At 43.9% G+C, this 22,500-nt stretch overlaps 2 protein-coding genes across 2 annotated transcripts in view; one reads left to right on the forward strand and one right to left on the reverse strand.

The window, feature by feature from the left end:
- LOC141763783 (bile salt-activated lipase-like) overlaps nt 1-16,271 on the reverse strand; it is an 18,024-nt gene extending 1,753 nt beyond the window's left edge. Inside the window, exons 1-12 of the mRNA XM_074628513.1 lie at nt 16,150-16,271; nt 11,148-11,322; nt 9,636-9,783; nt 8,335-8,454; nt 7,650-7,847; nt 5,325-5,455; nt 5,112-5,219; nt 4,723-4,846; nt 4,099-4,285; nt 2,206-2,409; nt 1,695-1,892; nt 655-762 (exon numbers count right to left, since the gene is read on the reverse strand). Coding sequence (XP_074484614.1) covers nt 655-762; nt 1,695-1,892; nt 2,206-2,409; nt 4,099-4,285; nt 4,723-4,846; nt 5,112-5,219; nt 5,325-5,455; nt 7,650-7,847; nt 8,335-8,454; nt 9,636-9,783; nt 11,148-11,207 — 1,586 coding nt within the window. The 5' untranslated portion in view covers nt 11,208-11,322; nt 16,150-16,271. The remainder of the gene's footprint in view (nt 1-654; nt 763-1,694; nt 1,893-2,205; nt 2,410-4,098; nt 4,286-4,722; nt 4,847-5,111; nt 5,220-5,324; nt 5,456-7,649; nt 7,848-8,334; nt 8,455-9,635; nt 9,784-11,147; nt 11,323-16,149) is intronic.
- The window catches only part of LOC141763786 (hamartin-like), an 8,642-nt gene continuing 2,217 nt past the window's right edge, over nt 16,076-22,500 (forward strand). Inside the window, exons 1-4 of the mRNA XM_074628517.1 lie at nt 16,076-16,162; nt 17,788-17,905; nt 19,571-19,674; nt 20,781-20,933. Of these exons, the coding sequence (XP_074484618.1) occupies nt 17,794-17,905; nt 19,571-19,674; nt 20,781-20,933 (369 nt within the window). The 5' untranslated portion in view covers nt 16,076-16,162; nt 17,788-17,793. The remainder of the gene's footprint in view (nt 16,163-17,787; nt 17,906-19,570; nt 19,675-20,780; nt 20,934-22,500) is intronic.

Genomic DNA, 22,500 nt, shown 5'->3' on the forward strand with positions numbered 1-22,500 from the left:
AGAATCACAGTAGAGTACAGTAGAATCACAGTAGAGTACAGTAGAGTCACAGTAGAATCACAGTAGAGTACAGTAGAGTCACAGTAGAATCACAGTAGAGTACAGTAGAGTCACAGTAGAATCACAGTAGAGTCACAGTAGAATCACAGTAGAGTACAGTAGAGTCACAGTAGAGTACAGTAGAGTCACAGTAGAGTACAGTAGAATCACAGTAGAGTACAGTAGAATCACAGCAGAGTCACAGTAGAGTCACAGTAGAATCACAGTAGAGTACAGTAGAATCACAGCAGAGTCACAGTAGAGTCACAGTAGAATCACAGTAGAGTACAGTAGAATCACAGCAGAGTACAGTAGAATCACAGCAGAGTCACAGTAGAGTCACAGTAGAATCACAGTAGAGTACAGTAGAGTCACAGTAGAATCACAGTAGAGTACAGTAGAATCACAGTAGAGTCACAGTAGAGTCACAGTAGAATCACAGTAGAGTCACAGTAGAATCACAGTAGAGTCACAGTAGAATCACAGTAGCGTCACAGTAGAGTACAGTAGAATCACAGTAGAGTCACAGTAGAGTCACAGTAGAATCACAGTAAAGTACAGTAGAGTCACAGTAGAGTACAGTAGAGTACAGTAGAGTACAGTAGAGTGTAGTACCTGATGGAGGACTTGGTGATCTTGTGGTTGATGGTCAGGTAGGGTTGGTGGTGTTTGGTGAAGGGGGGCCAGGGGACTGGGACTCTACTGTCGCCTTTACTGGGATCACTGGACAGGAGAGAGAGACCAGTTCAGACCAGTTCAGAAGTCTAGTTTAGACCAGTAAAGACCAGTTAACACTAGTAAAGACCAGTAGAGACCAGTAGAGACCAGTAAAGACCAGTTAACACTAGTAAAGACCAGTAGAGACCAGTAGAGACCAGTAGAGACCAGTAAAGACCAGTAGAGACCAGTAGAGACCAGTAAAGACCAGTTAACACTAGTAAAGACCAGTAGAGACCAGTAGAGACCAGTAAAGACCAGTAGAGACCAGTAAAGACCAGTTAACACTAGTAAAGACCAGTAGAGACCAGTTAACACTAGTAAAGAACAGTAAAGACCAGTAGAGACCAGTAGAGACCAGTAAAGACCAGTAGAGACCAGTAGAGACCAGTAAAGACCAGTAGAGACCAGTAGAGACCAGTAAAGACCAGTAAACACCAGTAAACACCAGTAGAGACCAATAAAGACCAGTAGAGACCAGTAGAGACCAGTAGAGACCAGTAAAGACCAGTTAACACTAGTAAAGACCAGTAGAGACCAGTAGAGACCAGTAAAGACCAGTAGAGACCAGTAAAGACCAGTTAACACTAGTAAAGACCAGTAGAGACCAGTAGAGACCAGTTAACACTAGTAAAGACCAGTAGAGACCAGTAGAGACCAGTAGAGACCAGTAGAGACCAGTAGAGACCAGTAAAGACCAGTAAAGACCAGTAGAGACCAGTAGAGACCAGTAAAGACCAGTAGAGACCAGTAAAGACCAGTATAGACCAGTAAAGACCAGTAAAGACCAGTAGAGACCAGTAAAGACCAGTAAAGACCAGTAAACACCAGTAGAGACCAGTAAAGACCAGTAGAGACCAGTATCTACTGGTTTGAGAGACCACAGTCAGAAACCTGGTTGTACTCAGGTGTGTTTGCAGTGCATGCTGGGAGTTTACCCGGTCCTGGCGAAGTTGGTCCAGTATGCGATCATGTACCCGGACAGGTCCCGGTGTCGGGGGAAGTAGACCAGCGGGGTGGCGAAGGGTTTACCGAACAGGTACTGCAGGTCCTCGGCGTGCTCCGCCTCCACCCAGCGAGGGAATCCGGGGATACGAGTCTTCATGTTGAACAGGTACGAGTAGGTCCGGGATCCACTGAGGGACAAAACCAGGACAGACAAGGGACCTCAGAGACCTGCTGCTTACCCTGATCAGAGGACCTCAGAGACCTGCTGGACCTCAGAGACCTGCTGCTGACCCTGATCAGAGGACCTCAGAGACCTGCTGGACCTCAGAGACCTGCTGGACCTCGGAGACCTGCTGGACCTCGGAGACCTGCAGTATCTCTTGCATGTCTCTGAGGTCCTCTGGTCAGGGTCATCAGCAGGTCTCTGACCACTCAAGGCTCTAAATGTGGTCACCAGGACGTGTAACTGTGAACCGGGTCGTTGGACCGATCGGAGCTGACCTGGTGTTGTTGGCGTGGAGCTGGAGGGCGATCTGAGTGGGAACCAGGAACAGGAAGTCGGTCTCGATGTCGGCCACCGTCTTCTTCACCACCGCCGGCTCAGGATGCGACCCCCAGTGGTTGGAGTAAACGCTGTAGGCGGAGCTCACCGCGGCGTTCCCCTTCTCTTTTGTCAGACCGGCCAGCAGACCCCTCACATCCGCTCTGAGGACAACCAGGACAAACAGGACAACCAGGACAAACCAGGACAAACCAGGACAAACCAGGACAAACCAGAACCAGGTCACATGACCACCGTTTCATCTCTTTACCACAAAATATCACCACTTCATTCTAGAGTACCGAAGTAGAGTACCGGAGTAAAGTACCGGAGTAGAGTACCGGAGTAGAGTACCGGAGTAGAGTACCGGAGTAAAGTACCGGAGTAGAGTAGAGTACCGGAGTAGAGTACCGGAGTAGAGTACCGGAGTAGAGTAGAGTACCGGAGTAGAGTACCGGAGTAGAGTACCGGAGTAGAGTACCGGAGTAGAGTACCGGAGTAAAGTACCGGAGTAGAGTACCGGAGTAAAGTACCGGAGTAGAGTAGAGTACCGGAGTAGAGTACCGGAGTAAAGTACCGGAGTAAAGTACCGGAGTAGAGTACCGGAGTAGAGTACCGGAGTAGAGTATCGGAGTAGAGTAGAGTACCGGAGTAGAGTACCGGAGTAAAGTAAAGGAGTAGAGTACCGGAGTAAAGTACCGGAGTAGAGTACCGGAGTAAAGTACCGGAGTAGAGTACCGGAGTAGAGTACCGGAGTAGAGTAGAGTACCGGAGTAGAGTACCGGAGTAAAGTACCGGAGTAGAGTAGAGTACCGGAGTAGAGTACCGGAATAGAGTACCGGAGTAGAGTACCGGATTAGAGTAGAGTACCGGAGTAGAGTAGAGTACCGGAGTAGAGTACTGGAGTAGAGTACCGGAGTAGAGTACCGGATTAGAGTAGAGTACCAGAGTAAAGTACCGGAGTAGAGTACCGGAGTAGAGTACCGGAGTAGAGTAGAGTACCGGAGTAAAGTACCGGAGTAGAGTACCGGAGTAAAGTACCGGAGTAGAGTAGAGTACCGGAGTAGAGTAGAGTACCGGAGTAGAGTACCGGAGTAGAGTACCGGAGTAGAGTACCGAATTAGAGTAGAGTACCGGAGTAGAGTAGAGTACCGGAGTAGAGTACCGGAGTAAAGTACCGGAGTAAAGTACCGGAGTAGAGTACCGGAGTAGAGTACCGGAGTAGAGTATCGGAGTAGAGTAGAGTACCGGAGTAGAGTACCGGAGTAAAGTAAAGGAGTAGAGTACCGGAGTAGAGTACCGGAGTAAAGTACCGGAGTAGAGTACCGGAGTAGAGTACCGGAGTAGAGTATCGGAGTAGAGTAGAGTACCGGAGTAGAGTACCGGAGTAAAGTACCGGAGTAGAGTACCGGAGTAGAGTACCGGAGTAGAGTAGAGTACCGGAGTAGAGTACCGGAGTAAAGTACCGGAGTAGAGTAGAGTACCGGAGTAGAGTACCGGAGTAGAGTACCAGAGTAGAGTACCGGATTAGAGTAGAGTACCGGAGTAGAGTAGAGTACCGGAGTAGAGTACCGGAGTAGAGTACCGGAGTAGAGTACCGGATTAGAGTAGAGTACCAGAGTAAAGTACCGGAGTAGAGTACCGGAGTAGAGTACCGGAGTGGAGTAGAGTAGAGTACCAGAGTAGAGTACCGGAGTAGGGTACCGGAGTAGAGTAGAGTACCGGAGTAGAGTACCGGAGTGGAGTAGAGTAGAGTACCAGAGTAGAGTACCGGAGTAGGGTACCGGAGTAGAGTAGAGTACCGGAGTAGAGTACCGCAGTAGAGTACCGGAGTAAAGTACTGTAGTACTCACGCGGTGGTGTTCCCGTTCCTCTGGTTGATGGAGAGGACGTCCACTCCAGCGAAGATGTGTCCGTCCATGCTGTTGACTCCGGCCAGGTAGTCAAACTGAGCCGCGTTGTGAAACAGCTGACTGGGTTCATCAGGGAGGAAGTCTCCGTCGATCACCGGAGCGAGTTCAAGGAGGTCCATGACAACACCTGCAGGGGGGACGGAGACACGGAGACCCTCAGACCTTCTGATGGTCAACATCACGTCAGGGGGGACGGAGACAACACGTTCATCTACAGTTCTAGTTTTCATGTGACGGTTCAGTCAGAGGGTCCAGACCTGAGGGTCCAGAACTCTGAGGATCCGGACCCTCAGAGTTCTGGACCCTCAGAGGTCTGGACCCTCAGAGTTCTGGACCCTCAGAGGTCTGGACCCTCAGAGTTCTGGACCCTCAGAGGTCTGGACCCTCAGAGTTCTGGACCCTCAGAGGTCTGGACCCTCAGAGGTCTGGACCCTCAGGTCTGGACCCTCAGAGTTCTGGACCCTCAGAGTTCTGGACCCTCAGGTCTGGACCCTCAGAGTTCTGGATGGACTAGAAGGTTCTGTTAATCCAGATGTGGTTGTGGTGTGTTCCAGATGTTCTGACCTTTCCCCAGAAGCAGCAGCACGTCGATCTTTCCTGCCATCGTCAGGCCGACGGGGTCGCTCATCTTCAGACACGCCAGCATCTCGTCCTCGTTGCTACGCCAACAACCCACTTTCCTAGCAACCTGGAGACAGCAGGGCACGTATTATGGGATGTTCAGTCTGGTCAGTTATTATGGGATGTTCAGACTGGTCAGTTATTATGGGATGTTCAGTCTGGTCAGTTATTATGGGATGTTCAGTCTGGTCAGTTATTATGGGATGTTCAGTCTGGTCAGTTATTATGGGATGTTCAGTCTGGTCAGTTATTATGGGATGTTCAGTCTGGTCAGTTATTATGGGATGTTCAGACTGGTCAGTTATTATGGGATGTTCAGTGTGTGGATGGACCTTCTTGGTGAGAGCCATGGGGTTCTTCTGCAGAGCCCAGGGAGTCAGAGCAACGCCTCCCTGAGTGATCGCTCTACGGAACAACCCTTTACTGTAGGGGGACAGCATCTGACAGGGAGGACGGGGAGGACAGGGAGGACGGGGAGGACAGGTAAGAGAGACATAATTCTAATATTAAAGGCAGGACCTAAAGTGGACTTCCTGTCAGCTGACCTGGAAGCTGGTGCTGGCGGCTCCGGCTGATTGGCCAAAGACGGTGATGTTGTCGGCGTTTCCTCCGAACGCTGCGATGTTCCTGCGGACCCAAACGAGGGCTGCGTGCTGGTCCCACAGACCGTAGTTACCTGGAGACACGAAGACCTGAAGTTATACAACCAAGGACACCAGGACACCAGGACACCAAGACACCAAGACACCAAGACCCAGGACACCAAGACACCAAGACACTAAGACACCAAGACCCAGGACACCAAGACCCAGGACACCAAGACACCAGGACACCAAGACACCAAGACACCAAGACCAAGGACACCAAGACACCAAGACACCAAGACACCAAGACACCAAGACACCAAGACCCAGGAGGAGAGGACACCAAGACACCAAGAGACCAAGAGACCAAGACACCAAGACACCAAGACACCAAGACACCAAGACACCAGGACACCAAGACACCAAGACACCAAGACCCAGGACACCAAGACACCAAGACACCAAGACCCAGGAGGAGAGGACACCAAGACACCAAGAGACCAAGACACCAAGAGACCAAGACACCAAGACACCAAGACACCAAGACACCAAGACACCAAGACACCAAGACACCAGGACACCAAGACACCAAGACCCAGGAGACCAGGACACCGAGACACCGAGACACCAAGACACCAAGACACCAAGACACCAAGACACCAGGACACCAAGACACCAAGACCCAGGAGACCAGGACACCGAGACACCGAGACACCAAGACACCAAGACACCAAGACACCAAGACACCAAGACACCAAGACCCAGGACACCAAGACACCAAGACACCAAGACACCAATACACCAAGACACCAAGACACCAAGACACCAAGACCCAGGACACCAAGACCCAGGACACCAAGACACCAAGACACCAGGACACCAAGACACCAAGACACCAAGACACCAAGACACCAAGACACCAAGACACCAAGACCCAGGACACCAAGACACCAAGACACTAAGACACCAAGACCCAGGACACCAAGACCCAGGACACCAAGACACCAGGACACCAAGACACCAAGACACCAAGACCCAGGACACCAAGACACCAAGACACCAAGACACCAAGACACCAAGACACCAAGACACCAAGACCCAGGAGGAGAGGACACCAAGAGACCAAGAGACCAAGACACCAAGACACCAAGACACCAAGACACCAAGACACCAAGACACCAGGACACCAAGACACCAAGACACCAAGACCCAGGACACCAAGACACCAAGACACCAAGACCCAGGAGGAGAGGACACCAAGACACCAAGAGACCAAGACACCAAGACACCAAGACACCAAGACACCAAGACACCAAGACACCAGGACACCAAGACACCAAGACCCAGGAGACCAGGACACCGAGACACCGAGACACCAAGACACCAAGACACCAAGACACCAAGACACCAAGACACCAAGACCCAGGACACCAAGACACCAAGACACCAAGACACCAAGACACCAAGACACCAAGACACCAAGACCCAGGACACCAAGACCCAGGACACCAAGACACCAAGACACCAGGACACCAAGACACCAAGACACCAAGACACCAAGACCCAGGACACCAAGACACCAAGACCCAGGACACCAAGACCCAGGACACCAAGACCCAGGACACCAAGACACCAAGACACCAGGACACCAAGACACCAAGACACCAAGACACCAAGACCCAGGACACCAAGACACCAAGACACCAAGACACCAAGACCCAGGAGGAGAGGACAACAAGACACCAAGAGACCAAGACACCAAGACACCAAGACACCAAGACACCAAGACACCAAGACACCAAGACACCAAGACACCAGGAGACCAAGACACCAAGACACCAAGACCCAGGGACCCAGGGACCCAGGGACCCTAGGACCCAGCTGCTCCCTGAAGTCCTCGTCTCAGGACAGACGTGATGTGAACTCTGAGCAGCAGCTGAGCTAACAGACGTTTATCTGCTGACTCGCCGATAAGACAACAAACACGCCGCAGCTCTGACCACGTGCATGCTGGGAAATCACCAGCAGGCACCAGAACCCAGCCGACGGATCCTGATCCCAGTGTGACCCTGAACCGCTGTAACGACCTTCATGACGTTCACACTGAAGTCAGACTGCAAGAGGATCTCTGAATGTCTTCAACACGTCCTCTCAACGCCAACTCCTCAAATACCGCCGGTAGACGGCGCTATTTGAGGAGTTGGTGGTGACAGCGGGTTGGTCGATCGGGTAGAATACGTGTTACCTGAGAACCAATCAGAGGAGAGGATCAATAACAGGTCTCACCTGGCAGTCGGGCGTCTCCGCTGCTGAGGAATCCCATCGTACCGACTCGGTAGTTCACCGTGACCACGATGACGTCGCCTCTGTCGGCCAGCTCCTTCCCGTCGTACAGAGAGTCCCCGAGGATCGCCACGTCGTTGGACGCCCCCAACAGGAAGGCCCCCCCGAACAGGTAGACCATCACCGGCAGGTTGGTGGACACTGACGGAGACACGGGAGAGAGCGTCACCTCGCCATCGGCCACAGGAAGCACGGGTTGCATCATTTCCTGTTAGTAGAAAATGCTGAAGTCTGCTTCACCAGAAGGGAAGTAACTAAGAACACGAATTACAGAAGTACTACTGAACTGAAGTACAACTATACTAGGCAGCAGTACTACTGCAGTCACATTTTGAATGCAGTACTTTTACTGCAACAGAGTACTTGTACACTGTGGTATTAGTACTTGTACTGGAGCAGAGTACTTGTACACTGTGGTATTAGTACTTGTACTGGAGCAGAGTACTTGTACACTGTGGTATTAGTACTTGTACTGGAGCAGAGTACTTGTACACTGTGGTATTAGTACTTGTACTGGAGCAGAGTACTTGTACACTGTGGTATTAGTACTTGTACTGGAGCAGAGTACTTGTACACTGTGGAACTAGTAGTTGTACTGCAGTAGAAGGTGTGAGTGTGTGTCACCTACATTTGCGTCCCTGGGGGACGAAGACGTTCAGGTAGAGACAGTCCTCGCTGCCCTGGGTTTTTGTCTGCAGCAGCGTGACCTGCAGGCAGCGCTCTCTGTATTGAAGAGCCTTCAGGACTCCTGCAAACAAACAACGTCAGAGTTGATGTCTGAGAGGAAAACGTACTGGAACACCACACCTCTAATACTTTAACACGCAGAGCCACCTCCACCTGGCCAGGTGATGTCACCGTGACATCACTGCAGCCAGGTGGAGGTGAGCAGAGACCAGTCAGGTGAGCGGTCAAGTGAGTGGTCAGGTGAGTGGTCAGGTGAACGGTCAGGTAAAAGGGTCAGGTGAGCGGTCAGGTGAGCGGTCAGGTGAGCGGTCAGGTGAGCGGTCAGGTGAGCGGTCAGGTGAGCGTTCAGGTGAACGGTCAGGTGAGCGGTCAGGTAAAAGGGTCAGGTGAGCAGTCAGGTGAGCGGTCAGGTGAGCGGTCAGGTGAGCGGTCAGGTGAGCGGTCAGGTGAACGGTCAGGTGAGCGGTCAGGTGAGCGGTCAGGTAAAAGGGTCAGGTGAGCGTTCAGGTGAACGGTCAGGTGAGCGGTCAGGTGAGCGGTCAGGTGAGCGGTCAGGTGAGCGGTCAGGTGAGCGGTCAGGTGAACGGTCGGGTGAGCGGTCGGGTGAGCGGTTAGGTGAGCGGTCAGGTGAACGGTGAGGTGAACGGTCAGGTGAGCGGTCAGGTGAGCGGTCAGGTAAAAGGGTCAGGTGAGCGGTCAGGTGAGCGGTCAGGTGAACGGTCAGGTGAACGGTCAGGTGAGCGGTCAGGTGAGCGGTCAGGTAAAAGGGTCAGGTGAGCGGTCAGGTGAGCGGTCAGGTGAGCGGTCAGGTGAACGGTCAGGTGAACGGTCAGGTGAGCGGTCAGGTAAAAGGGTCAGGTGAGCGTTCAGGTGAACGGTCAGGTGAGCGGTCAGGTGAGCGGTCAGGTGAGCGGTCAGGTGAACGGTCAGGTGAGCGGTCAGGTGAGCGGTCAGGTGAGCGGTTAGGTGAGCGGTCAGGTGAACGGTGAGGTGAACGGTCAGGTGAGCGGTCAGGTGAGCGGTCAGGTAAAAGGGTCAGGTGAGCGGTCAGGTGAGCGGTCAGGTGAGCGGTCAGGTGAACGGTCAGGTGAGCGGTCAGGTAAAAGGGTCAGGTGAGCGGTCAGGTGAGCGGTCAGGTGAGCGGTCAGGTGAGCGGTCAGGTGAACGGTCAGGTGAACGGTCAGGTGAGCGGTCAGGTAAAAGGGTCAGGTGAGCGGTCAGGTGAACGGTCAGGTGACCTACCGCTCCATCCAGGGTGAGGTTTGGGTTTCTCCCACTTTCCAGGGACGTCAGCGAAGGGAACTCCTTTAAAGACGTCGACGGTCCTGAACAGACCCATCCTGTGACTCTTCCCCTCCACCTGCCCCCCCTCCGTCTGCACCACGCCCAGCTGCACACACACACACACACACACACACACACACACACACACACACACACACACACACACACACACACACCCACACACACACACACACACACACACACACACACACACACACACACCCACACACATAACACAGGTCAGATGTCAGAGGTCAGAGGTCATATCTGGTTTAACGATCAGAAGCTGCATCTCATCCCTGATTTTTTGTCTCCTCGCTCCTCCGGCTGGGACCCGGAAATCCATCTCAGCGCTCCGTCATGAAGGACGTCCCAATTCCTCAAATGCATCTCAAGGAGCGAGGAGACACTAGAGGACACACCAGTGTCTCCTCAACGGAAGTCTTTTACCGACCAACACGCCCCCTTACTGGATATCAGTTACTGATTGGACGCTGCTGCTGACCGGACTGATCTGATAACTTTACCTCTCAACATCACTGAGTTTCATACCGGAGTGAAGACAGATCAGATTAAACGTTTTATAGTTTAATATATATAGTCGAGGAGTCGAGGAGAGGAATCGCAGAGAGGAGTCGAGGAGAGGAGACTGAGGCAGGAGAGGAGTCGAGGAGAGGAGACTGGGAGCAGCAGTGAGCTTCACTGTTGTTCCTTCATCACCATCAACATGCCTCAGTACACCCCCATCCTGTTGACACACCTGTACACTAGATATACTCTCTCTCTCTCTATATATATATATAGAGAGAGAGAGAGTATATCTAGTGTATATATATATATATATATATATATATACTGTATATGTACTATAACATACTGTCATTAATAATTATATATATATACAGACGTAGGCAAAATTGTTGGTACTCTTCCGTTAAAGAAAGAAAAACCCACAATGGTCACTGAAATAACTTGAAACTGAGAAAAGTAATAATAAATAAAAATTCACTGAAAATGAACTAATGAAAATCAGATATTGTTTTTGAATTATGGTTCAACAGAATCATTTTAAAAAACAAACTAATGAAACTGGCCTGGACAAAAATGATGGTACTGTTAACTTAATATTTAGTTGCACAACCTTTTGAGGCAATCACTGCAATCAAGTGATTTCACATTATTTTACATCTTTTCTAGGGCTACCATCATTTTTGTCTAGGCCAGTTTCATCAGTTTGTTTTTTAAAATGATTCTGTTGAACCACAATTCAAAAGCAACAGCTGATTTTCATTAGTTAATTTTCAGTAAATTTTTATTTATTATTACTTTTGTCAGTTTCAAGTTATTTCAGTGACCATTGTGGGTTTTTCTCTCTTTAACGGAAGAGTACCAACAATTTTGCCTACGTCTGTATATAAATATACAGACTACAACATGTTTCTAGTGCACAACAAGTGAAGATGAACTGACCTTCGCAGCCGAAGACGAGTTCAGAGCGACGCTGAACATCAGCACCAATAACAGCATCATCTCCTGTCTGTCTGCAGTCTGTCTGTCCGTCTATCTGACCGTCTGCAGTCTGCAGTCTGACTGACCTGCTGCTATTTATACTGAGTTGTCTGATGGAACATCTTATCTCCAGCAGCTGAAGGTAAACTCAGCGTTAAAGGAACAGCACAGACCACGAGCTTAGCTTAGCTTAGCTGTATTTTTTATTTTTTTAAGTTATTTTTTGGGGTGATTTTTAAGTATTTTATTGATAGGACAGTGGATAGAGTGTTGGAAAGGGGGAGAGAGAGAGATGACATGCGGAAAGGACCACAGGCCGGATTCGAACCCGGGTCCACCGCTGCTAGGACTGAGCCTTGGCGATACATATATTAATATATACAACATACAGTATATATTAATATATATTAATACAACATACAGTATATATATTAATATATACTGTACGCTGTATTAATATATATACTGTATGTTGTATTAATATATATTAATATATATACTGTATGTTGTATTAATATATATTAATATATACTGTATGCTGTATTAATATATATTAATATATATTGTATGCCGTATTAATATATATTAATATATACTGTATGCTGTATTAATATATATTAATATATATTGTATTCTGTATTAATATATATTAATATATATTAATATATATTGTATGCTGTATTAATATATATTGTATGCTGTATTAATATATATTAATATATATTGTATGCTGTATTAATATATATTAATATATACTGTATGCTGTATTAATATATATTAATATATATTGTATTCTGTATTAATATATATTAATATATATTGTATGCTGTATTAATATATACTGTATGCTGTATTAATATATATTAATATATACTGTATGCTGTATTAATATATATTAATATATATTGTATGCTGTATTAATATATATTAATATATACTGTATGCTGTATTAATATATATTAATATATATTGTATTCTGTATTAATATATATTAATATATATTGTATGCTGTATTAATATATATTAATATATACTGTATGCTGTATTAATATATATTAATATATACTGTATGCTGTATTAATATATATTAATATATAGTGTATGCTGTATTAATATATATTGTATTCTGTATTAATATATACTGTTAATATATACTGTATGCTGTATTAATATATATTAATATATACTGTATGCTGTATTAATATATATTAATATATATTGTATGCTGTATTAATATATATTAATATATACTGTATGCTGTATTAATATATATTAATATATACTGTATGCTGTATTAATATATATTAATATATATTGTATGCTGTATTAATATATATTAATATATACTGTATGCTGTATTAATATATATTAATATATATTGTATTCTGTATTAATATATATTAATATATATTGTATGCTGTATTAATATATATTAATATATACTGTATGCTGTATTAATATATATTAATATATACTGTATGCTGTATTAATATATATTAATATATAGTGTATGCTGTATTAATATATATTGTATTCTGTATTAATATATACTGTTAATATATACTGTATGCTGTATTAATATATATTAATATATATTGTATTCTGTATTAATATTAATATATACTGTATGCTGTATTAATATATATTAATATATATTGTATTCTGTATTAATATATATTAATATATACTGTATGCTGTATTAATATATATTAATATATATTGTATTCTGTATTAATATATATTAATATATACTGTATGCTGTATTAATATATATTAATATATACTGTATGCTGTATTAATATATATTAATATATACTGTATGCTGTATTAATATATATTAATATATATTGTATGCTGTCCACTCGTACATTAGAGGTACTTGTACTTTGCTGTAGTATTTGTACTTGTCCTCTACTACATGTCAGAGATAACTATAGTACTTTATTTTTCCTTCCTGTCTCCAGCCACCACTGATTATTTATTAGTTATTATCTTATTTAAAGGTGATTGACATTAATTAGTATTTGTATTGATATTTGTCAGTAGAAGATCGTATTTCCCACCGTCTCCTCCGGCCCTGAACGTCTCCTGCTGATTGACAGCTGGCTGGATAACACAGACAACCCTCCAATAACCCTCCAATAACCCTCCAATAACCCTCTAATAACCTCCTAATAACCCTCCAATAACCCTCTAATAACCTCCTAATAACCCTCCAATAACCCTCCAATAACCCTCTAATAACCTCCTAATAACCCTCCAATAACCCTCTAATAACCTCCTAATAACCCTCCAATAACCCTCTAATAACCTCCTAATACACCCTCCTACCTCCAACCCTCCAATAACCCTCTAATAACCCTCTAATAACCCTCTAATAACCCTCTAATAACCTCCTAATAACCCTCCAATAACCCTCTAATAACCTCCTAATAACCCTCCAATAACCCTCTAATAACCTCCTAATACACCCTCCTACCTCCAACCCTCTAATAACCTCCTAATAACCCTCCAATAACCCTCTAATAACCTCCTAATAACCCTCCAATAACCCTCTAATAACCTCCTAATAACCCTCTAATAACCCTCTAATAACCTCCTAATACACCCTCCTACCTCCAACCCTCTAATAACCTCCTAATAACCCTCCAATAACCCTCTAATAACCTCCTAATACACCCTCCAATAACCCTCTAATAACCTCCTAATAACCCTCCAATAACCCTCTAATAACCTCCTAATAACCCTCCAATAACCCTCTAATAACCTCCTAATAACCCTCCAATAACCCTCTAATAACCTCCTAATAACCCTCCAATAACCCTCTAATAACCTCCTAATACACCCTCCTACCTCCAACCCTCTAATAACCTCCTAATAACCCTCCAATAACCCTCTAATAACCTCCTAATAACCCTCCAATAACCCTCTAATAACCTCCCAATAACCCTCTAATAACCTCCTAATAACCCTCCAATAACCCTCTAATAACCCTCCAATAACCCTCTAATAACCTCCTAATACCTCCCTACTAACCCTCCACACCACCCCTCTATAACCTCCCACAACACCCTCCACCTCCACCCCTCCACCACCCCTCCACATACACCCACCTCACCACCCCACCACCCCCTAATAACCCCTCCAACCACCCCTCTACCCCACCTCCTATACCCCTCCATACCCACACTACCACCTCCCATACACCCTCCTACCTCCAACCCTCACAATCACCCACCACCTACCCTCCACACCCTCTAATACCCTCCTAATACCCTCCAATAACCCTCTAATAACCCTCCTAATAACCCTCCATAACCCTCTAATAACCTCCTAATACACCCTCCCAATAACCCTCTAATAACCTCCTAATAACCCTCCAATAACCCTCTAATAACCCTCCTAATAACCCTCCAATAACCCTCTAATAACCCTCCTAATAACCCTCCAATAACCCTCTAATAACCCTCTAAAACCCTCTAATAACCCTCCATAACCCTCCAATAACCCTCTAATAACCTCCTAATAACCCTCCAATAACCCTCTAATAACCTCCTAATAACCCTCCAATAACCCTCTAATAACCCTCCTAATAACCCTCCAATAACCCTCTAATAACCTCCTAATAACCCTCCAATAACCCTCTAATAACCTCCTAATAACCCTCCAATAACCCTCTAATAACCCTCCAATAACCCTCCAATAACCCTCTAATAACCTCCTAATACACCCTCCTACCTCCAACCCTCCAATAACCCTCTAATAACCCTCTAATAACCCTCTAATAACCTCCTAATAACCCTCCAATAACCCTCTAATAACCTCCTAATACACCCTCCTACCTCCAACCCTCCAATAACCCTCTAATAACCCTCTAATAACCCTCTAATAACCTCCTAATAACCCTCCAATAACCCTCTAATAACCTCCTAATAACCCTCCAATAACCCTCTAATAACCTCCTAATACACCCTCCTACCTCCAACCCTCTAATAACCTCCTAATAACCCTCCAATAACCCTCTAATAACCTCCTAATAACCCTCCAATAACCCTCTAATAACCTCCTAATAACCCTCCAATAACCCTCTAATAACCTCCTAATACACCCTCCAATAACCCTCTAATAACCTCCTAATAACCCTCCAATAACCCTCTAATAACCTCCTAATAACCCTCCAATAACCCTCTAATAACCCTCTAATAACCCTCTAATAACCTCCTAATAACCCTCCAATAACCCTCTAATAACCTTCTAATAACCCTCTAATAACCCTCTAATAACCTCCTAATACACCCTCCTACCTCCAACCCTCTAATAACCTCCTAATAACCCTCCAATAACCCTCTAATAACCTCCTAATACACCCTCCAATAACCCTCTAATAACCTCCTAATAACCCTCCAATAACCCTCTAATAACCTCCTAATAACCCTCCAATAACCCTCTAATAACCTCCTAATACACCCTCCTACCTCCAACCCTCTAATAACCCTCCAATAACCCTCTAATAACCCTCTAATAACCCTCTAATAACCTCCTAATAACCCTCCAATAACCCTCTAATAACCTCCTAATAACCCTCCAATAACCCTCTAATAACCTCCTAATACACCCTCCTACCTCCAACCCTCTAATAACCTCCTAATAACCCTCCAATAACCCTCTAATAACCTCCTAATAACCCTCCAATAACCCTCTAATAACCTCCCAATAACCCTCCAATAACCCTCTAATAACCTCCTAATAACCCTCCAATAACCCTCCAATAACCCTCTAATAACCTCCTAATACACCCTCCTACCTCCAACCCTCCAATAACCCTCTAATAACCCTCTAATAACCCTCTAATAACCTCCTAATAACCCTCCAATAACCCTCTAATAACCTCTAACCTAACCCTCCATAGACCCAGCCCTCCAGCCCTCCAGCCCCCTCTACCTCTGCTCCTCCATGAGGTCACCTCCAGTCTGAAGGTCTGAAGGTAACCTGTTGAACTCTGCTGCTGTTAGCCCGGTTGGACCCGGTTGGACCCGGTTAGACCCGGTTGGTCCCGGTTAGACCCGGTTGGTCCCGGTTAGACCCGGTTGGTCCCGGTGTTACCGGAGCACCGGGACTAGCTGGGCTACACGTCGTTAGCTTTGTTAGCTTTGTTAGCTCTGTTAGCTCTGTTAGCTCTGATGCTAACAGGCTGAACTCTGAAACACTGACAGCTAGCTGCTAGCTGTTAGCTGCTAGCTGTTAGCTGCTAGCTGTTAGCTGTTAGCTGCTAGCTGTTAGCTGCTAGCTGTTAGCTGCTAGCTGTTACCTGCTAGCTGATGTAAAGTCAGTTAGCTGATGCTAGCTGTTAGCTGATGCTAGCTGTTAGCTGATGCTAGCTGTTAGCTGATGCTAGCTGTTAGCTGATGCTAGCTGTTAGCTGATGCTAGCTGTTAGCTTGACAGCTTCAATCTGAACTCAGTTTATAACTCCAGATGTCTGTCAGTGTGACGTCACAATAATACTCTTACTTCAGTAGATCATCACTGTAGATCTACAGTAGATCATGATCTACAGTAGTACATGATCTACTGTAGATCATGATCTACTGTAGATCATGATCTACTGTAGATCTACAGTAGATCATGTACTACTGTAGATCATGTACTACTGTAGATCTACAGTAGATCATGTACTACTGTAGATCATGTACTACAGTAGATCTACAGTAGTACATGATCTACTGTAGATCTACAGTAGTACATGATCTACTGTAGATCTACAGTAGTACATGATCTACTGTAGATCTACAGTAGTACATGATCTACAGTAGTACATGATCTACTGTAGATCTACAGTAGTACATGATCTACTGTAGATCTACAGTAGTACATGATCTACTGTAGATCTACAGTAGTACATGATCTACAGTAGATCATGATCTACAGTAGATCATGATCTACTGTAGATCTACAGTAGTACATGATCTACTGTAGATCTACTGTAGTACATGATCTACTGTAGATCTACAGTAGTACATGATCTACTGTAGATCATGTACTACTGTAGATCTACTGTAGTACATGATCTACTGTAGATCATGTACTACAGTAGATCTACAGTAGATCATGTACTACTGTAGATCTACAGTAGATCATGATCTACAGTAGATCATGATCTACTGTAGATCATGATCTACTGTAGATCATGTACTACAGTAGATCTACTGTAGTACATGTACTACAGTAGATCTACAGTAGTACATGATCTACTGTAGATCTACAGTAGTACATGATCTACTGTAGATCTACAGTAGTACATGATCTACTGTAGATCTACAGTAGTACATGATCTACAGTAGATCATGATCTACTGTAGATCATGATCTACTGTACACCCAGTGATAGAAGAAGTACTTTTTCTGCAGTAAAAGTACTAATACTACAGTGTACAAATACTCTGTTACAAGTAAAAGTGCTGCATTCAAAGTAAATGTACAAAAGTAAAGTCGTCATTGTGCAGAATTATATATATATATATATATATATATATATATATATATATATCATCATTTATTATTATATACTGCTGCTAGATTAATCTATAGTAATTGTGTCTCCAGGTGTTCATGATGTCCACTCAGCAGGTGAGCATCAGTGAGCTCCTGCTCTCATTGGACAGTCCGGAGCTGCAGGAGGCGGAGCAAGTCAGAGCAGCAGTCAATCAGCAGCTGAGTACAGGTGAGTTTACCCGTCTCTACCCGTCTCTACCGGTCTCTACTTTTATCTACCCGTCTCTACCGGTCTCTACTTTTATCTACCCATCTCTACCCATCTCTACCCGTCTTTACTCTTATCTACCCGTCTCTACCCGTCTCTACTCTTATCTACCCGTCTCTACCCGTCTTTACTCTTATATACCCGTCTCTACTCTTATCTACCCGTCTCTACCCATCTTTACTCTTATCTACCCGTCTCTACCCGTCTTTACTCTTATCTACCCGTCTCTACCGGTCTCTACTTTTATCTACCCATCTCTACCCATCTCTACCCGTCTTTACTCTTATCTACCCGTCTCTACCCGTCTCTACTCTTATCTACCCGTCTCTACCCGTCTTTACTCTTATATACCCGTCTCTACTCTTATCTACCCGTCTCTACCCATCTTTACTCTTATCTACCCGTCTCTTCCGGTCTCTACTTTTATCTACCCGTCTCTACCGGTCTCTACTTTTATCTACCCATCTCTACCCATCTCTACCCGTCTTTACTCTTATCTACCCGTCTCTACCCGTCTCTACTCTTATCTACCCGTCTCTACCCGTCTTTACTCTTATCTACCCGTCTCTACCCGTCTCTACTCTTATCTACCCGTCTCTACCGGTCTCTACTTTTATCTACCCATCTCTACCCGTCTTTACTCTTATCTACCCGTCTCTACCCGTCTCTACTCTTATCTACCCGTCTCTACCCGTCTTTACTCTTATCTACCCGTCTCTACCCGTCTCTACTCTTATCTACCCGTCTCTATCCGTCTTTACTCTTATCTACCCGTCTCTACCCGTCTCTACTCTTATCTACCCGTCTCTACCCGTCTTTACTCTTATCTACCCGTCTCTACTCTCATCTACCCGTCTCTACCCGTCTCTACTCTTATCTACCCGTCTCTACCCGTCTCTACTCTTATCTACCCGTCTCTACTCTTATCTACCCGTCTCTACCCGTCTCTACCCATCTCTACCCGTCTTTACTCTTATCTACCCGTCTCTACCCGTCTCTACTCTTATCTACCCGTCTCTATTCTTATCTACCCATCTCTACCACCTCTACCCGTCTTTACTCTTATCTACCCGTCTCTACTCTTATCTACCCGTCTCTATTCTTATCTACCCATCTCTACCACCTCTACCCGTCTTTACTCTTATCTACCCGTCTCTACCCGTCTCTACTCTTATCTACCCGTCTCTATTCTTATCTACCCATCTCTACCACCTCTACCCGTCTCTACTCGTCTTTACTCTTATCTACCCGTCTCTACCCGTCTCTACCCGTCTTTACTCTTATATACCCGTCTCTACTCGTCTTTACTCTGATCTACCCGTCTCTACTCGTCTTTACTCTTATATACCCGTCTCTACTCGTCTTTACTCTGATCTACCCGCCTCTACCCGTCTTTACTCTTATCTACCCGTCTCTACTCGTCTTTACTCTGATCTACCCGTCTCTACTCTTATCTACCCGTCTCTGCCCGTCTTTACTCTTATCTACCCGTCTCTACTCGTCTTTACTCTGATCTACCCGTCTCTACTCTTATCTACCGGTCTCTACCGGTCTCTACCCATCTCTGCCCGTCTTTACTCGTCTCTAAATATTATTAGTATTAAATAGTTTACTTTGTCCTTCCAGACAGAGGAGGCGCTGTCCTCTCGTCTCTGGTGGATTACTACCTGGACTCGTCCTCCTCTCAGGTGGTGCTGCTCCTGTCCTCCATCAGAGAGCCTCATCACAAGGTCAGTTCCCTCTCTCATTACTGACGGGCCGTCAGACCCGTCAGGCCCATCAGTTACTGTTTATTATTACTGTTTATATATATGAGTATATGAACATGTTGTACTGGCCCATCAGTTACTGTTTATTATTACTGTTTATATATATGAGTACATGAACATGTTGTACTGGCCCATCAGTTACTCTTTATTATTACTGTTTATATATATGAGTACATGAACATGTTGTACTGGCCCATCAGTTACTCTTTATTATTACTGTTTATATATATGAGTACATGAACATGTTGTACTGGCCCATCAGTTACTCTTTATTATTACTGTTTATATATATGAGTATATGAACATGTTGTACTGGCCCATCAGTTACTCTTTATTATTACTGTTTATATATATGAGGACATGAACATGTTGTACTGGCCCATCAGTTACTGTTTATATATATGAGTACATGAACATGTTGTACTGGCCCATCAGTTACTCTTTATTATTACTGTTTATATATATGAGGACATGAACATGTTGTACTGGCCCATCAGTTACTCTTTATTATTACTGTTTATATATATGAGGACATGAACATGTTGTACTGGCCCATCAGTTACTCTTTATTATTACTGTTTATATATATGAGTACATGAACATGTACTGGCCCATCAGTTACTCTTTATTATTACTGTTTATATATATGAGTACATGAACATGTTGTACTGGCCCATCAGTTACTGTTTATTATTACTGTTTATTATTACTGTTTATATATATGAGTACATGAACATGTTGTATTGGCCCATCAGTTACTCTTTATTATTACTGTTTATATATATGAGTACATGAACATATTGTATTGGCCCATCAGTTACTCTTTATTATTATTGTTTATATATATGAGTACATGAACATGTTGTACTGGCCCATCAGTTACTGTTTATTATTACTGTTTATATATATGAGGACATGAACATGTTGTATTGGCCCATCAGTTACTCTTTATTATTACTGTTTATATATATGAGTACATGAACATATTGTATTGGCCCATCAGTTACTCTTTATTATTATTGTTTATATATATATGAGTACATGAACATGTTGTACCGGCCCGTCAGACGCTGCTGGAGAAGCTGAATGAGTCCCTGACCAGACCTGGATCCAGACTGGCTGGTCTGACCCTGCTGGGTCACCTGATCAGGAAGCAGCCTCCCTGGGTTCATCACATCAGCCGCTCGGCTCTACTGGCCTCGCTGCTGCGCTGCCTCAAGGTACTACTGATACTAATACTGATACTCCTATTGATAATAATACTCCGACTGATAATAATAATAATACTAATACTTCTACTGATACTAATACTAATACTCCTACTGATAATAATACTCCTACTGATACTAATACTCCTACTGATACTAATACTAATACTAATACTCCACTGATAATAATACTCCTACTGATACTAATACTAATACTCCTACTGATACTAATACTAATACTGATAATAATACTCCTACTGATACTAATACTAATACTCCAACTGATACTGATACTAATACTCCTACTGATACTAATACTAATACTCCAACTGATACTGATACTAATACTCCTACTGATACTAATACTAATACTCCAACTGATACTGATACTAATACTAATACTCCTACTGATACTAATACTCCTACTAATACTCCTACTGATACTAATACTAATACTCCTACTGATACTAATACTCCTACTGATACTAATACTCCTACTGATACTAATACTAATACTCCAACTGATACTGATACTAATACTCCTACTGATACTAATACTAATACTCCAACTGATACTGATACTAATACTCCTACTGATACTAATACTAATACTCCAACTGATACTGATACTAATACTCCTACTGATACTAATACTAATACTCCTACTGATACTAATACTAATACTCCAACTGATACTGATACTAATACTCCTACTGATACTGATACTAATACTCCTACTGATACTGATACTAATACTCCTACTAATACTAATACTCCAACTGATACTGATACTAATACTCCTACTGATACTAATACTCCTACTGATACTAATACTAATACTCCAACTGATACTGATACTAATACTCCTACTGATACTAATACTCCTACTGATACTAATACTAATACTCCTACTGATACTAATACTAATACTCCAACTGATACTGATACTAATACTCCTACTGATACTGATACTAATACTCCTACTGATACTAATACTCCTACTGATACTAATACTGATACTAATACTAATACTCCTACTGATACTAATACTAATACTCCAACTGATACTAATACTAATACTCCTACTGATACTAATACTCCTACTGATACTAATACTCCTACTGATACTAATACTAATACTCCAACTGATACTAATACTAATACTCCTACTGATACTAATACTCCTACTGATACTAATACTGATACTAATACTCCTACTCCTACTGATACTAATACTCCTACTGATACTAATACTCCTACTGATACTAATACTCCTACTGATACTAATACTAATACTCCTACTGATTCTAATACTCCTACTGATACTAATACTAATACTCCTACTGATACTAATACTAATACTCCTACTGATTCTAATACTCCTACTGATTCTAATACTCCTACTGATACTAATACTCCTACTGATACTAATACTCCTACTGATACTAATACTCCTACTCCTACTGATACTAATACTCCTACTGATACTAATACTAATACTCCTACTGATACTAATACTCCTACTCCTACTGATACTAATACTCCTACTGATACTAATACTCCTACTGATACTAATACT

This window comes from Sebastes fasciatus, unplaced genomic scaffold, assembly GCF_043250625.1.
Source record: "Sebastes fasciatus isolate fSebFas1 unplaced genomic scaffold, fSebFas1.pri Scaffold_43, whole genome shotgun sequence".
NCBI lineage: Eukaryota > Metazoa > Chordata > Actinopteri > Perciformes > Sebastidae > Sebastes > Sebastes fasciatus.